Here is an 18,912-nt window from a genome sequence, read left to right as displayed (position 1 = left end):
GCAATCTTGATGGCAGCCAGGAAAATAATTAGAGTGGGTCAAATGGGAAAACCATTACCTAGTGTTGTCTCTGGCAGATCAATTCTAAAGGTAACAGGTTGCAGAACTAGGCCAAAAGCAAACCAAAGAAATATATTTATGAGAATTACTACCTGGTGAAGTAAACCCAGTTTCTGTGTCTCTACAATGCACCCATTTGAACATTTAAACATTCTCTTAGAATCATAATAAATACGAGAAAAATTCTATACCTTAGGTGACACCCAGGGAACTTAGTTCAACTAAAACTTTAAAGTTTTCGTTCACTGCCACTATAAGGAAAATTTGATTAGGCACCCATATTTTTAACTTAAAAGTATACCCACATTTGGAATGTAGCTATATTTACATTCTGAAAGAAGGTGAAAATTGTTGGCTCAGGTAATAATCATGTCTTATAACTTTAGCATGATTTTCTATTCAACAAAAATACTTTCAGGGAAAATAAACTAATTATACACTATTCTCTCATGGGGAAAAAATTGTCAAGCAGATTGTATGATTAAATCTCCCCAAAAGAAATACACATTTTCTATCCATAATTTTCTCTGGACTTCTTCCACATCACAATCATTCCAAAAATATATTTACCTCAAGAATATTTTTCAAAAAATACACTTCCTAACTGGGAAAATAAAACAATTCATTTACCAGGTTCACTCTGAGAGTCTTCGGTGTCTGGTTTATGGGGAAGGAGCACATCTCTTGGAACTGAAAGAAAAAGATTATAAAACACTGTGAACTCTAAATGTCATACCTGGAGTGAAACTTAACCCATAGACCTAAAACCCTGGGAAGCATGAATGAAGCAAAGATGTTTTCACAATGGCTAAAGGGCTAGGCCAAGAAGAGGACCATCTTTCTGAAATGGAAAAATGTCACTGTGTAGGAAAAGTTCTAATGGCAGTAAAACAAAGTTGGTCACAGGTCATTTTGAAGATTCTGTTGAGGGAAAAAAAAGGAAGAAAAAACTAATGTAATTAAACACAAGGAGGTAGGTCTCCCTCAAGTTGTCTTCAAAGTAATAGGTCAGTTTTTGTCTGAAGTGGTTAGCTGCCATTTGATATTCCTGCTAAAATTCCACTGACAACAATTGAAAATACATTATCTTAAAGAAATGGCCTGCATATTGAGGAAAACAGCAAGAAAGGCAACACTCTTGAATATCTAAGGGAAGAATAAAGTTTTATTCTAAAAGGCACTAACAGTTATTATGGGGAGAAAATAAAGCAGAAAGAATCAGTCACTCATTAGAAGATACCAAATGTAAAGTTTATGAGAGTGCTCGTTACATAGTAAATGTTAGATAAATGTTGCCATTTTTGTCATTCTTAGTGACATGGCTTCCAGTATAATAGGTACTAAGTATAGGTATTAGGGCCTCCTGACATATGAGAACATGAAAACAAAGGAGAAAAATAAATGCTAAACAATAATCATATTCAGTCCTGATATCCAGTATATTTTTAATGCCTGTGTCCAGTTCTACTTCGGCAAAATAAAATGGTAGGCTGGGAATTTGATACCTTATCTCTCATTGGGGAAAATACCAGGGTGATTTGCCTGTTGTTAATACCAGATTTCTATGGCAAACCTCCTTTCAGGAGCAGGGTAACGTATTTCTTTAACTCAGTTTCCCCAAAAGGAGGTCCTTGTCAACCCTACTCACTCACTGAAAAGTTTTCCTACCACACCGAATTCATAAATACCCTTGGGTATGCAGTGTAACTTTCTTGCATCTTATATGGTGCTGGAGGAAAAAAAATTAGGATTCAGGCTACAACTCTGCCTCTGAGAAAGATGAAGAAAACTTTTTTACCACGAGGTGGACAAACACCACGTTATCATTAGTGTAGAAATAGATTATATAAAATGGACATTCATTCTCTTTTATGGCTTTTGGGATCACATTTAACGTGCATATCCCATCTGTTCTTAGTCTAGGCCACTAAGCAAGTGCGAGTGAAATCACAGTTGTGGAATTTGGTCCACTGAAAAGAAATGTGACTCCATTAGAACTTCTATGAGCTAAAGGGTAACCACCAGGGGAACTTGATGTCTGGACTTTTTTTAAAAAAGGTAACTTCAAAAAGATTAGTGGTGGGCAAAGTTAGAGAAAACCCATCACCATAGTGAACACTTCACCTTTGCTATGTAGTATTTTTAAGGATTGAAGTGGTAAAATACGAGGAATTTCCAGTTGTAAATCAAACTAACTGTCATCTGGAGGGTGACGGAGAAGGCATCATGGTGTGCGTCTGAGAAGGTCACGGCCATACAGAGCAGTCTGAGTTTATAAACATCCTAATTGGTTGCAGTGCTAGACTATACAGAAAGGAGCCAGATTAAGGAAAGGAGAAGCTAAAAAGAAATGTGCTACCAATAAATCCACCTTATACTGTAAATACATGATTCACTGCCTGCCTTAGTTTCCTGAGGAATTTAGACTAATGTGGATTCCTGCTGCTGCAATTGGCACTTTTTAGCCATGAAGGGATGATTTAATAACTGCCATGCCAGACGTTCTAAAGTAGGTGAAATCAGTGGAAAGGAAAGAACTAGAAATATTCACAGGAAAGGGATATGAATCATTCTCTTTCTTGGTCAACAGCAGCTCCAACAAATGCAAAGTTGTTTTTTTCTTTTTCCCTATGTGGCATTCCGCCGTACATTAAATTGAAGAAGAGCATGATTCTTAAAACCAAAATCTTCCATGCTGGGGGAAACTTATCAGTGTAAATCTTGACAATTTATTGAGAAGGCAGTTTTGATTTCTTTATAAGATTACTTACCATTATTATATTTTAGACCCATTTCTATTAGCCAATTTACCATTTATATTAAATAACCAATTAACTTACCAGTTATATTAACTGTCTTTTTGAATAAAGGGCACGTTTCCAAAGAACAGTTCAACTAACACGAGACAATTGTGAGTGGAATTGTCCAATATGGACAAATGTAAATGAATACGCATGAACGTTTTGCCAGAGTAGATGAGAGAATGAAGGTGTCGCTCTCTGATACAGATGGTGGAATAAGGAATTTTCAATAAGGTTTACCCCTGTAATAGGCTACAAAGAGATTCTCTTAGAAAAGTAATACACATAGACCACACACCCTTTTCACCTCCAGATTCCCTCTTCCTTTATTCTAACCTTGTACCCTAAGGTCCAGTCTGAGAGGAAGCAGGTTTCCTGCCCTTTCAGAGACCACTTTCAGAGCTTTACCTGTGCTCTTGGGTCACCTTCCCTTCCAACTCCTCTGGGGCCTTTTACTTTCCATTATTTCTAGTATCTTCTATTTTTCTCCATTAGTCCATATTTCCATTTATCCATGAGTTCCTCCCTCTCCACCTATAAAACAGCTCAAATGCTCCAACATCCTAAAATTAAAAACCATTTCCTTGACATGGCTTCCCCTTCAAACCATCCCTTTCTTGCTCTCATTCCTTTCATCTAAAAACTCTATCTGCCTCTGCTTCCCGGTCTCTTAACTGCATCTTCTCCATTCACTGTGGACTGGCTTCCTGATCTCCTGCACCCATGGATCCATGAGGCCTCATCCATAGTTCTGAAGTTCAAAATGCTCTGAAGACAGAAAGTGTTTTGTTTTTTTTTTTCTTAACTTATTTGACAGTAAAACCTGACTAGAACTGACCTGAGGCTATTTACAGTTTTTATTCATCCTGAGTAGTGTGACTGTTCATACTTCTCACTGAAGACTTATGAATATGCTTGTAATCTATGGTATATGTGCTGTTTTACCTTTTCAAAGCCTGAAAATTGCTGAATTCTGAAGCTCTGGCCCACAGGTTTCAGATGCAGGCTTCTGGACCCACACTGTCAAGTCCAACAGCTCTTCTGACATCTGTCCACCTCACTGTCATTGACGGCTGCCCTTCCCTGTCTTGCCTTCCGAGTCCCTCTTTCCTGCTACTCTTGGATCTTTTGACGGCAAATTCTGCTGGCACCTCTTCCTCTGTCCACTCTTTAAATATAACTGTGTCCCCTACGACTTTGATCTCTGATCTCTTATTTTCTCAGTCTGTACTATCTCCTGGATGATGTCATTCACTCACAAGATTTAAGAACCTTCTATATGTAGACACATGACTCCCAAATCTGCATCCTAAATATCGACCTCTGTTTAGATATCCAAGAATACATTTCAACCACCAGTCCTACTGGCCCTCCAAACCTAGCATGTACAAACACAAGCCTTCATTCCTCCCTCTGTGTTCCCTGCCTTAGTTAATGGTATTATCATCTACCACCTGCCCAAGCTAGAAATCACAGTGTCATCCTTCTCTCCATAACACCATTCAGTCATTGTCTACATCCTAGCAATTCCATCTCCAAAAGACATTTTAGCATTAGTCCCTTCTTTTCTAACTGCAAAAATGCTGATGTGTGACTGCAAATTAGAATCTGTCCAAGAGAGCAGTTACAGAACATTTGTAGGATTGGATAGTCTGCTGAAATCTAAACTTTTTTGCCCCTGGTTTCCTCCCGATGACTGAAGTCTATCCAAATACTTCTGTGGTGACAGACGTTACCACAAAGCCAAGACAGCCCTTGGTACAGAAACAAATCTACAAAGAAGGCACAGCTCTGTTGAGCCAGGCATCAGGGCGAGTCCTTTGCTCTGAATTCAAAAGCATTCTTCCAAGGCAGATCAAAAGAAAAGCCAGTTCTGTTTTGGTTCTGGACACGATGTGTGGGCTCAGTTTGTCTGGATTCCTCATTAAGTGTTGTAGATAATTCAACTGAGTGACTGAAAGATATTTTCTAAAGGCCTAACTGGATGAAACCTGTGTTATACCTAGGAATCTATAGAATGATAGAGCTGTACAGATAACCCGAGACTGACTTATTTGGTACAGGTCTAAAAATTCAGTTTTGTCACTTCTGATATCTCTCAGTATAAATTTTGAGATAAACATTGTGTTAAAACATAACTATGTCCTGATTTCAGTACTACTTTTTACATTTTTATAGAGCGTCTATCTCTATAAAAAGGATAGAGATACAAGTACACATTAAGTTTACATGTAATTTACCCTGTTTTCTGAGGAGCCAGTAAACAAGGTTGTGGGCTCATTAGGATGCAAACCGGAGCCTAGATACAACCCCAAAACTGTTTGAATCCAGTCTGTTAAAACACTTGGGAGAACATTAAATAGTAGTAAAGATTGCCTATGATTCTTCCCGCAGCATCACACCCCTGGAGCAATAGGGGAACCCGTGATGGACACAATGGCAGGACCAACACTAGGTTTAGAGACAGAATTCAATCTGAACGTTTGGAACTGGAGAGTCAATAGAATAAGCTCAATGAAGGCTCCAGAGAGAGTGTTTGTGCTGTTATTCCAGGGCTCAAACGTACAGGTCAGAGTGCCTGTGAAAAAGAAGGTGTTGATGGACTTAAGGCAAATATTAGACATTTAAAAAAGAAGAAAAAGTTGAACTATTAGATATATTGGTTTAATGAGATTATGTCATATCAGGACCAATAGTATTGCTTTCTCTAACGAAAAGTGAATATAATCACTCATATATACTGTTGTTATCTGTAATGACTTCATTTCCGTTACATATTTTTTCCTCAGTTGAAAACAAGAAGCTGACCTTTTGCAAGTGGGAAGATCAGCTTTTTCCTTATTGGCATTTATAATATTGACTGTTGCATTTAGCAGTACTAATTTAAAGTCTAGACTTCAGGGCAAAAGAGGCTCTTTGCAGCCTATCACCACCTGCAACAACCTAGCCATCCCACAGCGGCAGTAACACCGTGCTTATACAACCTGGAAAACATGATAGCAAGTGAATTCACTTGCTTCCCAAATGCCATCATTTCAAGCTACAGCTCAGAAATCCTTTGGTTCTAGGAATGTTCTATATGCTTCTAGGACCATCTAAGAATTTATAATAATTGAACCTTAAAAAAAGGGGGGGGAACTTATTGTATTTCTCAGATACTCTAGTTAAAAACTTGGTTTGGCTTATTAGTGAACCAACAGTGAACTAATTAGTGAAGCTAACAGCAGCTTTGTATGGTCACTTGAGGATCTAGAGAAATGTCTGGGTTCTTGCAGTCCCTACCTTGACTACTCCCACAAACACGAGATTATTCCCCCCATAAATGGGCAAAAAGCCTTCTCAAATGATAGGCAAGAAATTGATCTGTAGCTAAAGAAATCATTTTTTCCCGTGTGAAACAAATTTCTTGACTCAAGCAACTGCTCCATGAATGGGTAAAATAGAATTTAAAAGGAAAAAAAAAAAAAAAAAAAAAACCCTCAATGCTGGATAGTGTAAAATGTTTGAATCCAAGAAAATGGTTAAACATCATTTCCTCCATTTGTAAAACATCATTTTATCATTTTTGTGGGAAAATCCCCAGTTCTTTATTTTATCTTGGTGAAACGTGAGCACAGCACAGTTAACATTGGTAGGTTATTTTTTGGGAAATCAGAAAATAAGAGAATTTTAATTCTAGAAGAAGCATTCTACCCTTGGCATAATTCTCTGCCTTTGGATTATATCAATGGCTTACCATATGAGCACTTAGATAACTCTTATGAACACTTTGAAATGATTATATCATGCACGATACAACGTGGTACCTGAACAGAAGTGAAACATGGACCTCACATCCATCAGTCCTCATGTTTCATTTCAGCAGAGTGTGACTGTAGAATACATTTGGCTTAAACATGAAATAAAGCATTTACCAGGCGGAGTGTAGGACACTTCTGGACTTGGTGATGTCTTTGGCTTCGGAGTAACACGCTGGAACACCTTAGGAGCTGAAAGAGAGAGCTCGGATCATGAGTCATTTGGTTTTAGCATCTCCCAGTCTTGCTTAACACATAAGATATGACAAAGTATAAGAATGATTACTGATTTTAAAAAAGTATTGAAATGGGATTTAGATGGAAAAATAAACCTTAAGCTCTAAAAATAGATCAGTTAGAATTCCAGATACTTTAAGAAAAATGAAATCTGAGAAACAGCAAAATTTGACTAAGCATAAGGATAGGATGAATAATTTTTTTAAAACATCATTTCAGAAGAGATAGCAATTTAATTAATGTAAGAGTGCTCTTCTTTTCTGGATGTTTGCTTGACTTCTTAAACCCATCCCCATGTCTTTCTGTGAAGATGAATTCAGTGAAGTCAGAATGGGAGCCCATGAAGTATGGAAAAGAGCAGCTTAAAGTCAGCTCAGCAACAGCAGAAAGAGAAGTGGGCAATGGAATGCAATGGGTGGGCTTGCATTCTACATCCCCGGCAATTGTTAGGCTCTAAATAAACCTTTAAATGACATGTTCACAAACCAAAATTGTCTTTCCACAGCTGTTCCTTTGGAGTAACAAGGTGCTAATGTAATAGATACCAGGAAAAAAAAAAGGTCTACTTTATTTATAGCTCATTTTACAATTTCAAAAGTACTTTCATAAGGCTTATGCCCTTTGATTCTCACCGTAATGCTGAGAGGAAGGAATTATCAGCTTCACTTTAAAGCTATTTGCCTGGAGTCACATGATCATTAAGCACCAGAGACAAGACTTGAACACTGAGGTCCAGACATGACTGATAGGTCCCAACACTTGGGCTCGCTATATCCCAGCTCTGCAGGTCACGTTTTAACTTGTTCCTCATTTTTTTAGGTGGAAATAATAAACCGGTCCTAACTGAAAGGGTGATTGTGAGAATTAAGTGTGAAATGTCAAAATGATGTGAAAGCTATACCCCTATAAATATGTTTCTACTTCTGGAGAATCTTTACAGATTTGACATTGAAGGATCTGAGTATATTTTGCTTTTCACATGGTTTGCCCCCTCAAGAATTAGGAGCAATTTTGATGGTTATAAGATTTCTAGATATAATATTACTAACAGGACTGTTCACTATTACTTATGAACATAGGAATCTAAAAATGAAACCTGTATTTTAATGATGAAATATTCTTGATGGTTTCTTCCAAATTTTTGATCCCAGTATCCCCTCAAATGCCAAATATAGTAAATTTAAATTTTGCTATCTAATTTATCAACATAGTTTAAGTATAAATGAGATGGCATGCCCAATTACAGAATTTCATTCTGAAAATAGTGGTAGATTAATACATTGCATTGCTCTTTAAGTTGTACACACTATTGTTAGATGATGCCCTTAGAGTCCAACAATAATAATTTGCGTTTGATATTGATATTGCATGTACGAACAGAACATTCTCCCATTCAAATGGCCTTTTGAAATTCACAACAGCTAGCCAGGGGTAAGGAGGGAGTACAACTAGGGTTTAAATATTTGTTTTTGAACTACTGAGTGATACATATGTATACATAAACAAATATCCTTGAAAGACTATAAAAACCTAGGGTATTGCTGGGATCTATTAAGTAAAGCTCATATTTTCCTGGGTAAGAGAGATCCTAATTTCACCCACTTTTAAGAGGAGTAACTAGAGTGCATTTTTTCATGATCAATTTTCCAAATAGTCCCCTTACACTAGGTTGCCCTGACAAAGCTAGAAGAGTTTGGATTGTAGCTACTTTCCAGGGGAGATGCTGATGGGCTGGGAGTTTGCTCAGTTGGGACAGAATCAGGATGCTCTCTTGTTATAGTCTGCAGTCACTCCAGGGTTTCAGAGTGAGAGTGGAACCACTGAGCGTATGCATCTATCCATTCTGAAGTTGCTTACCTTGTCGAGGAAGGTTAGCTAAAGGTCTAAATCAAAATCAAACAAAGTTGAAACTTAGAATACAGTGTCATAATGGGAAATTAGAGTAAGCTCCTGATTTACTATATTGTATTTTTATAAGTACAGAGTACAGCTCAAAAAGATAAAATTATGAATAAGTCTTCCTTCTTAGTTCATATCTCCTTTACTTTTTAAAATGTTACTAACTAGGACTTTATATCCTCAATGTCTTAACTTCTAGCACTTCTTGTTTCTCATCTTTTCTCTTATTTTCAATCATTCATTGTTTTATGCTTTCTTATGTCTTTCCATTTCTCCTTTTTCTGCCTCATTTGTTCTATGCTTTACATTCACATAAAAGGTTGAGAGCTTCTTCTCGTGATTTTATCTGCTGATTTCTTAAAGTTAGATTTTAGTTTCCTATCCACAAATTTAATATACTTGCTTCGCTTTTTATTCTTATTCTATTATTCATTACTTATTCACTAATCATCAATTATTTTTCCCAGTATTTCTTATATATTAATAGTTCAAATTTATTTCTTGTTATTATTTTAAATTTCTTATTCTTTCAGATGATTGTCGCTTTGGTACCTTCATCTACTTACATATCATACCCATATTATTTTTTAGCAAAGTTTTAGTAATTAAATAAAAACACATTTTAAAATACATTAAAGCAGATTTAAAATCATTAGCTAGATGTAGTACATGGAACTGTTTTTTAAGGAGTTTTCCTTCAAAGAAAAAGTAATAGGTAAAATTTCTCTCAGAAATGTTAAAGAAAGTGTTAATACCTCTCAGATATTAAAGACCATCCCCACATCTACAGTTTTTTTCTTTCAGTAGGGATACTGAGATATGATTAAAGGATTTGTGTTGGTAATTCAGAACTACTACCTAGATCAAGCATAATTTTGATGCTGCTAACATTTTCCTTTCCCCAGACCATTGGTGATAGTTAGGGTTCCTTTCCTAGTAAATTGGGTAGGTGCACTTTATATGCTTTTTGGAAGTGGGCCATGTTTAAAAAATAAATTTAGATTTAGGGGATTGGCCTAAACTATAACTTCCTCGACTACAGAAGGATGAAATTTTGTTTCACATTCCCAGTGTCTAGCACATTGTCTGGCGTGAGGTCAGCATGCAATGAATAGTTGTTAAGTGACTAACTGATGAAATGCATTAGTTAATCAGCCACTTAAGCATCAAGGGTGGTACAATTTTAAATTAGGAGAGAAGAGAGACAGGAGATCAGTTGATTCATAACAATAGACTAGGCATGACTGGGTATATGCTTGGAGTAGGGACCAAGGTTAGAGATGTCTGGAAAAACTGATGGACTGCAGAGGCCGGATGAGGAAGAGGATAAAAATCGATGTAAAATGCTCAGAATCTGCAACAGATATAAATGAGAAACTGAAAGGAGGGAAAGATGAGCTTTCTTTGAGGCATGTCAATTTTACGGTAGCCTGAAATGGAGATCTGCCAAGGCAGTCAGAGGAATTGGACAAGATCTTGGTTGAGAAGTTAGGGTTAGAGTTAATCATTCAATCATTCAAGAAAGAGCTTCTTGAACAGAATAAAAAATAGTTTATAATGACTCTTGTTTAGGTCCTTCCCAAAATTCCTAGCAAAACAACCAAAGCAATATTATGTTATTATTTTACAGGAGAGGATATATATTAAAAATCTTCATGACCTAATGTTAAATAAAACTGACTGGAAGGCCAAAAAAAATTAGGTGATTGGCAGGGGGAGGACATTCAAGGACCATGGAAGGTTTTCTCAAGCTCCGAGAAGTGAAGGGAGTAGGCAGGCTACTCTTTTAAGAAATTCCATTCTCCTCCATCCCCCTCTCAAATAATATAACAAAAGGGAAGCTTCTGGAATAAGCTACTCCAATAATATACTTTTTGATAAAGTCTAAAAATAAATGTAAATATTTATTAGGTTTCAAAGGAAGTCTTATTTTATAAGGGTTAAAAACCTAACTTGCTATAATTCAACAGAGTAACTCCGCTAACATCAAACTTTTCAGGCCAGAATATAAAATAAGTATTTACCTGGCTGTGTCGGTGGGATTCTTAGACGTGGAGATATTTTTGGTTTGGGAGGAGCTCGCGGTGTCTGCTTGGGCACTAAAAGAAAGGATATAGGTTCGGAGCTCTTGAGGTCTTCAAGAGTCACAGTACCTAAACCTCTAGGATCTCAAAGATGTTTGTTGAGTAATTGAAGACCTAAATACACAGCAATTAAAGTTCCCAAAGAGCCACAAAGTATAAGACGGTAATTTTCTTATTATAATGGAAAAAAAACAAAAAACAAAAAAACCAAGGCAGCACATTAAAGATATCCAAGATATTCAGCTGGCAAATGAAACTGTTGGAATTTTAGAAATATCCACTTCAAATACCTATTAAATAGGTTAAAAATAAATTTCATAATAAAATAATTCATCATTATAAGTTCACATCGTTTTAGCAGAATAACCCAGTATAATATTTTAAGTGCAAAGAGATACAATTTCTTCTAAATAAAAAGCACATTACATTCCAAATATACCTAAAAAATAAATGCACCTTAATAGTAAGTGCTAATGGAAAAAAATTAATCTTGTTAAACAAAACACAATTTTTATTGGTCATATTGGAGAAGAAAAATTGAACAGAAATTGAAAGGATACATTATTGAAGAAAGTTATTCTTCTGCTGAGCAATTCCCAAAGAAGTTCTAGGACATTCAGTGTAAAAAATCAATTATTTCTTCACCAAGAAAATTAAAAGTTTATCCTGCCGGAGGAAAAGAATTATCAAATGAAAGATCGCAGCTTGTGGAAATACCTCATTTGGTTGAGTTCAGTGTGTTTGGGATAAAGAGAGATAAGAAGAAACAAAATGTTTTTCAAGGTCACGGAGTTTCAGGCACCTTAAGAAAAGCTTGCTGAAAATAAGAGTTATTAGATAAAAGAAGAAGCTGAGTCTGTAGGGACTTCTTCCTGATTCTTAATCAAAATATACAAGGCATGCAATGGTTTCAGTGGAATCCTCTCGCCTGTGGAGAGATGAACAAGATATGTTGGAGATTACATTGGTTTAGGAGCCTGGAGCTGGGAGGTTTAGAGTTCGCTTTGCGGATCACTCAGTCTACAACATTGGGTTCTTCATCAACAGTAACAGGATTTTTAAAAGCCCTTCCAACCCTAAAATTCTATACTTCTACAGTGTCCTTAGTCTTGTGAAAGTCTGACTCTGAACTGCTTTGTTTGCCGAGGTTCGTACTGATAGGCTGTTTGCTTCCCCAGGGTATAAGAGACCATCTTGCAGGTAAAGGCATGTCATGAGGCAATTCTATAAAAAATGATTCAGAATGAGATTAGTATCACTGATAGTATCTATGACTAAATATTTCAATCATATTAATGATTAAAGCTATTTTAAAAAAAAACTTTAGAAAAGTTAGAGATAATTGACACAGATCCAGTTAATGCAGTCAGTGTGGAATTTTGGTAAAAATTAAACTGTAGAGTTTAATAGGCAAAGGATATTAACAGGGTTTAACAGGACATTTTAGAGGACAATGAATAAGATTAATATCCATATCTCCTTTGGAATTAGAGCCATATAAAATAGTTTAATGGCCATCAAAATACAAGTTTGGGCTTATTTATGATAAACTGACGTGTAAACTGACGTTTATCAGAGAGCCTGTAGATATTGAGAAAATTTTCCCTTGTAAGAAGCATATTTAGTTATCCGCATTGATGATTTGTTTTCCCATATTTCAAATTCCACCATCAAGTAAACCCTTATGACTTGCCAAGTAACCAGTTTGACTTCAGTTTCTCTTATTTGTATGCAGTGAAATGGCCAAACTGCCACAGGAAGGAGCAGTAGAAAGTAGTAAGGGACCTGAATAATGACAGGATGACCGACCAATTGTACCCCTTTTTGTGGAATGCTCCAGTATTTCTGGAGGTTTTGGTTAATCTTAAACAAATTAACTATCTTAAAATAGTTTTTATATGACCACAGACCTTGTAAAACTAGTCAAGATGATAAAGTATTTAAAATTGGGATATTTATATTTTAAAAGGAATATAAATGTTCTTCCCCAGAAACATTACGATTTTCTGTATGAAAGACTTGCAGAGTAGCTGAGAGGTATTTTCAGTTATATCCTAGATAATGTTCACAACACTGCCATACGACTGGCTATAGATTATGGATAGAAGGAGGAGTAGGGCATCAGAAAGGTAGGGTCAAAGACTGTGAGCAGTGAGTAGTGATTAAGTTAGGGCTTCTGATAACTAGTAATAGTGCCCATATATATTGTCTTTCCATTCTTGTAAGTTCTGCAAACACTCACCTTCTACATGAAACACAAAATAACATATTTACCCGGTTCGGTCTGAGGCTCATCTGGGCTGGGTAGGATTACAGTTTGGGAAGGCAGAGGTGATGTTTCTATGGTAATTGAAGGAAAGTACCCAGGGTTACTATAGCACTTCACACACCTTGAGTACAGATGACAGAACAGATGGTCACAAGTAGATTTTAAAGAAAAAAAGAAAGCAAATTGCAAGTCTACAGCAAAATAGCACTCCTACTTCTTCATGATGCATTTAGTTTAAAAGCTGCTTAGAGATGCCAGGTTACAAAATACTTTCAAGGTAAGCAATAGCCTTACTTTTTAAATCCTTACTCCACACTAGTACATCCCCAACAGTGCCAGAAAGATAGGTTCTTGGGGAACCATAAGGAGAAAAATAAATAAAAAATGTTAAGGCATAAGCCATTCAGCAGCATTGAATTTTGTTTAACTAATGAAGAAAAAAATCAAACATGTAAATGAATGTGACGAAATGAGTGTTAATGGAAAGTATATTGCTAGGGCAGAAGGTATAAATGGATCATCATACAAAAAAATATTATCTGAATTATTCAACGTAATACCAAGCTGGCAGAATGTTTAACATTAGGAAAAAAGACACTTTAGATTTGACAGTTTTGGTGACTGAAGTAGAGAGAGACCAAGGTCTAGATACAAAGCTGAATGGAACAAGACACTTTTTGGACAATGGTTATGAATAGAAGCACCTAGAAAGAAAATTAACTGCCATGACAAAGAATGATGTTGCAACATGAATTCACAATGAGGGAGAACCTGGGTTCTCAGGTGATGGCGACAATGAGGGCAAAAACTCCCAGGGTGTGTCATTACCTAGCGTGGTCTCAGGTGGTTCAGACACATTTGTAATAGATTCCACAACTGTATCAAAACAAAGGAGAACAATTTTAAAAAGCTTAAGATGTTAGGCCACAGTCAAGTATCTCTTTCTTGAATATCAACACACCTCATTCGCTTGAGAATCTGCATCACATTTTTACAGATAGGACGATGGATTAGGATAAGAAAAAAGAATCAAGAGGGAAATCCTATTCTATAACCCTAATCCTCCAACTAGTATTTATGTTTTAATTGTCATTAACTGTCAAATTTATTATGCCTCAATATTTAGATACCACAGAGAAACTGAAATTTATTTCTGTATTCAGAGAGTCAATTATCATTTTAATTTTAAGAATTCAAGAATTTTAGAAGCTATAGCTCTTCAAAGCTATTCCACTGTAGATCAAGTACCCCAGCTTGAACTTTCAAATTCCATGAAATGCAATAGATACTAATTAAAAATTTTTTGAATAAAAGAATAGAAGCATGAAAACCTTTACCACCTTCAGTCTTTGGCTCCTCTGGCCTGAGTGGTACTTTGGCAGTGGAATATACATAATCTACTTCAGTTGGTGCTAGGGAAGAAACAGGGAATGGCGGGTTAGTGGCGGACAGAACCATAGCACCCACTGTAATGGAACACTGTTTAATTTGAAAACAGGTTAATTATCTTAAGTAGATAGATTTGTGAGAATAAATAACATTTAGGTAGATTATGAAGATGACTACAATGAAGGCAGGAAATGAAGGCAGTGTGCAATGTGGAACACATACACACACACACGATAACTGGCAGGGTCTACAGCGATTTCTACCTGGAGCAAAGCAGATAATTTCACTTCCTTATTTTTGTTTAAGGATTCTAGTGAGAAAAAGACATAGAGTGAGTCCTTTGAAAGCATGGGGATGAATCCTAAAAACAATATGAAAATGAAAAATAGGATGTGTATATTTGTATTAAAAGTGATCAGAATATTAAAAAATGAAATTGTGCATTCACAGTGAGAGGAAACTAAGCAAGGAAATTGTGAAACTTGCATAGCAACACAGCAGATACTAGCAAAATGGGCTGTATATAACATTTGACTGTCAAGATTCACTGGATGAGCACAGGCAATATGTGCGGAGCCATGAAATGTCACAAAGCATGAGGACATCCCAAAATGACTTCCACAATGAGATGGAAAAGCACATATATCTGACTTCCCATTGGGGAACATTGTTACCCATAGCTTCCTTTGATGACTCAGTGCTAAATGTAACCAATTCCAGGACTTCAGAAACTAGCAAAAAACACAAAATGGTAAAATTGATCAAGGATGGGTTGTTGTGAGCATTGAATGAATTCATACAAACTAAGTATTTGGACAAGTGCCTTGTACCCATAAGTGCTCAATGTCAGCCGTTACCATAATAACAATAGTACTATTAACCCTAAAGGAAACCCTAATAACCGAATTCAGAATTTTATATTATAAGTTATAATTAACAACCATAGAACCTTGTTCCATCAACATAAGCATCAAAACGCCATTTAGCTAATTAAGAGATACACAAAAGGGATGGAAAGAAATTATAATCCTATGTTAAAAATAAGATCTGGTGTTTCAAAATAAATGTCAGAGAGTTGCAATAGCATTGAAAAGCATGATCTTTAAAATTTGTTTTTAATTTTGAAGGGCAATAATGTTTAGGCTCATACTGTGTAAGGTGAAATTTTGTTATCTTTACTGAAGTGAGAACTTTCTCGTTCCTTAATGGTCACAATTGAATGAGCATTCTTTTCACATAGCAGAGCAGAAGTTTAGCTTATTACTAAAGAGAACCACAAGTCTGTAACTTAGTGAAAAATAAAGGTAAAGAATAAAATCAGTTCTTCTAACTGGTTCTGTTGACTACTTAATCAGATATGTGATTATTCTCTAATATTATACAGAGCAAACCCAAATGAAGATAAGTATTTCTATACAGTTGAATAATATAATTAATATGAAAATAATGTATTACTAATTTACACCAGTATGCAATCATGGAAGAAGCATGTACAATATACAGAGTTGTTAAATGTGTATTCTTTTGTAGTTTTTAATATTTGGAAATACAACACTTGGGGTATGCCCCCTGAAGCTCATGGTGTACCCAGATAGATTAAATAATCTATTTACCAGGTTGACTTTGTGTCATTTCTAGGCTTGGTGATGTCACTGGTTTCAAAATAAGAGTATGCAGTTCAGTGGGAGCTGAAAGAAGAGGGTCTAAGTTGTCAAACTAATTATGGATAATTTATTTCACAGGTAGCAACACATAGACCTTCAGAATCACAGGGTTATGGAGAGGCAATGCAGAGTATGCATTATTTAAAGCAGACTGGCAAATTATGGCCCTCCCAAATCCAGCCCTCTTCCCGACCTGTGAGCTAAGAGTGATTTTTACATTTTTAAATGATTGAAAAAAAATTAAAGGAAGAGTAATAATCTATGACATGTAAAAATGGTATGAAATTCAAATAAAGTTTTATTGGAACACAGCCACACCTACAAACTAAGATGATTCAAGGCATATTTACATATCACTTACATCTTGGCTTTGGTTACCTACAAGCTACAACAGCAGAATTGAGTAGCTGTGACAGACTGAATGGTCTAAAAAGTCTAAAATATTCACTATTTAACTCTTCACATAAAAAAATTTGCTGATTTGCTGATCCCTGATTTTAACTATCCTTCTAGAAAAAGGCAGAGCCTATTTGAAAAACTGAGGTTCTCAATGACTATTGTATCTGAATCTATATTCCCACAAGGGTTTTCTAAGTATTTCCTACAGCTGGTTTCATGACAGTATCATTAACAAAATATTCAGTATCATCTAGGAGTGTTTTATTCTATGTTCCAGTTTGACCACCCTGTTGGGTACCCTCAGTAGGTGTCAAAACTTTTTTATTTTGCTGTTCCCACCATTCCAACCACTAATTCAAATACTACTTAATTTCAAAGCTCAACTATTCTCTATCAGCCCACATAGATCCTTGACTCCTTTAAATATTTTCTTTCTAAATTTTTTACCAAACAAGCTGCTTTTGTATAAGCAAATTATCTTTTATCTAAGAAAAACTCAAGAACAGGTTTTCTTCACAATTATATTGTACTTTATTCAAGAGGTAAAACATGTCCTTACTTTTGATCTCTTCCTCTGCTTCACACCCTACCCTACTCAACTGCTAATGTGGTGCTGGGACCACAGAGAGCAAGGAAATGTTTGTTTACCTAAGACAAAGAAGCAATGCTATTTTAAAAAGAGACGAATGAAATAGAATGCTAAGAGAATTGAATAAGATGCATCTTTTGTCAGAGAGAATCCTTATGCATTTGGCTACCATATAAATCTCCAACCATGAACCTTCTCATCCACGTGAAATTACAGAGATTCTACCTTCTCTCTTAGAGGCCATAGAGGTGGGAAATGCAAGTTAGCAAGCCACATCACTGTCACTCTTGGGGCCCAACTGCAATGGGCTAGAAGGACTCCTTAAGCAGAAAACCATAGATTTTCTTGATTTTTAAACTGTGAAGCTTTGGGAAATTTAGTGTTTGGGAGAAGGATTTTTTTCCCCTATGATTTGAAACTAAAGGAAGAAAATCTTGAGTTGCTATTGTATTTGTAGGTCTAGAAACCATCAACAGCATTGTACCTGTACCAATGTTTTGTAAAATATTAGATTTTCTTGAGTTTATTGCCTAAGTTTGAAAAATTTTACTTTACCAATCTAATTTGTTCCTTATCACTGAGGGTCTTTTAGAGACCAAAATAATAACAAAATTTGTTAATTTAAAGATATAGGTATTAATGTGTATAATTAGATACTCAGATTCCTACTTAGTAAAGATTAAGAACCAATATTAAACTGTGGTGGAGAATAAGGAATAGTCAAGTTCATCAATGATGGGGGAGCCTGTAACTTAGATTCACTAGAATTGACACTTCCAGGAAGCAACTTGTTTTTGGTAATTTAATATAACAGGGAAACCTCATTTCTTAAAATAGGAAGAGATTAATGAGGATATCACAAAAATCTTACAGAAAGTAAGTTGCTCGGAGAAATTTCGTGGTACTTAATTATCATCATTTTATAGATCTAAATATCAAATAGAAGGCAAACAATTTAGACTTCAGACTCTTCACTGAATCTTATAATGAAATGTTAAAGGGGTTTTCATGGAAGATAGATTTCCTCAGCTGGATCCAGGGACATCTATTAAAAGCAATAGGTAGCACTTTAATTAAGAATACTGACTACGTAAAAGATGAAGCATGAAATAGAATTACAATAGCACTTGAAGGAAGCGGGAGAAACTCTGGCCATGACAGTGATAGAGTGGGTTTTTAATGAGTGTAAAAGCATTTAATGAGGTCACAAAAATCATTACCTAATGTTGTTTCTGGAGCTTCAGAACTATGAATAACAGGTTCAAAGCTAGTAGCAGGAACTAACCAAAAGCAACAACATGAACACAAAGTTTAAACACACATAGAAAGTCTTAATTTTTCTTTCAAAACATTAGTTTCAAATGACAATTTTTTTAAGCTTTTGCATTCATAGAAAGCAAACAGTCTCTATAGCTAGGAATAATTCATTGCAGAAGGTAGGCACAACCTTTGAACTCTGCTATGAATCTTAGTATGGTCAACATGAGCCTTTCCTAGGTGTTTGATTTTCTGATTCTCATATGGAAGCTAGCTTTGGAAAATCTGTTTAGGCAATATACACAAAAAAATATGTGAAAGTAACTTGTTACATTTCTTGGAAGCTGAAAAAAAAAACCTATATTTATGTACTCACAGCTATAATAAATTGATCACGTGTTTAAATGTAGATATAGCAATAAATAACCATGAGTGACTATGCCAATCTTGCTATAAATAAGAGAGAC

At 35.7% G+C, this 18,912-nt stretch overlaps 1 protein-coding gene across 1 annotated transcript in view; it reads right to left on the bottom strand.

Annotated features, from left to right (window-relative positions):
* ABI3BP (ABI family member 3 binding protein) overlaps window positions 1-18,912 on the bottom strand; it is a 113,553-nt gene that overhangs the window by 59,212 nt on the left and 35,429 nt on the right. The window contains exons 29-38 of the mRNA XM_068545581.1: window positions 18,409-18,468; window positions 16,150-16,224; window positions 15,211-15,267; window positions 14,488-14,559; window positions 13,976-14,023; window positions 13,153-13,218; window positions 10,819-10,893; window positions 6,776-6,850; window positions 691-750; window positions 59-106 (exon numbers count right to left, since the gene is read on the bottom strand). Coding sequence (XP_068401682.1) covers window positions 59-106; window positions 691-750; window positions 6,776-6,850; window positions 10,819-10,893; window positions 13,153-13,218; window positions 13,976-14,023; window positions 14,488-14,559; window positions 15,211-15,267; window positions 16,150-16,224; window positions 18,409-18,468 — 636 coding nt within the window. The remainder of the gene's footprint in view (window positions 1-58; window positions 107-690; window positions 751-6,775; window positions 6,851-10,818; window positions 10,894-13,152; window positions 13,219-13,975; window positions 14,024-14,487; window positions 14,560-15,210; window positions 15,268-16,149; window positions 16,225-18,408; window positions 18,469-18,912) is intronic.

This window comes from Eschrichtius robustus, chromosome 6, assembly GCF_028021215.1.
Source record: "Eschrichtius robustus isolate mEscRob2 chromosome 6, mEscRob2.pri, whole genome shotgun sequence".
NCBI lineage: Eukaryota > Metazoa > Chordata > Mammalia > Artiodactyla > Eschrichtiidae > Eschrichtius > Eschrichtius robustus.
This window is presented reverse-complemented; position numbering and strand designations above follow the sequence as displayed.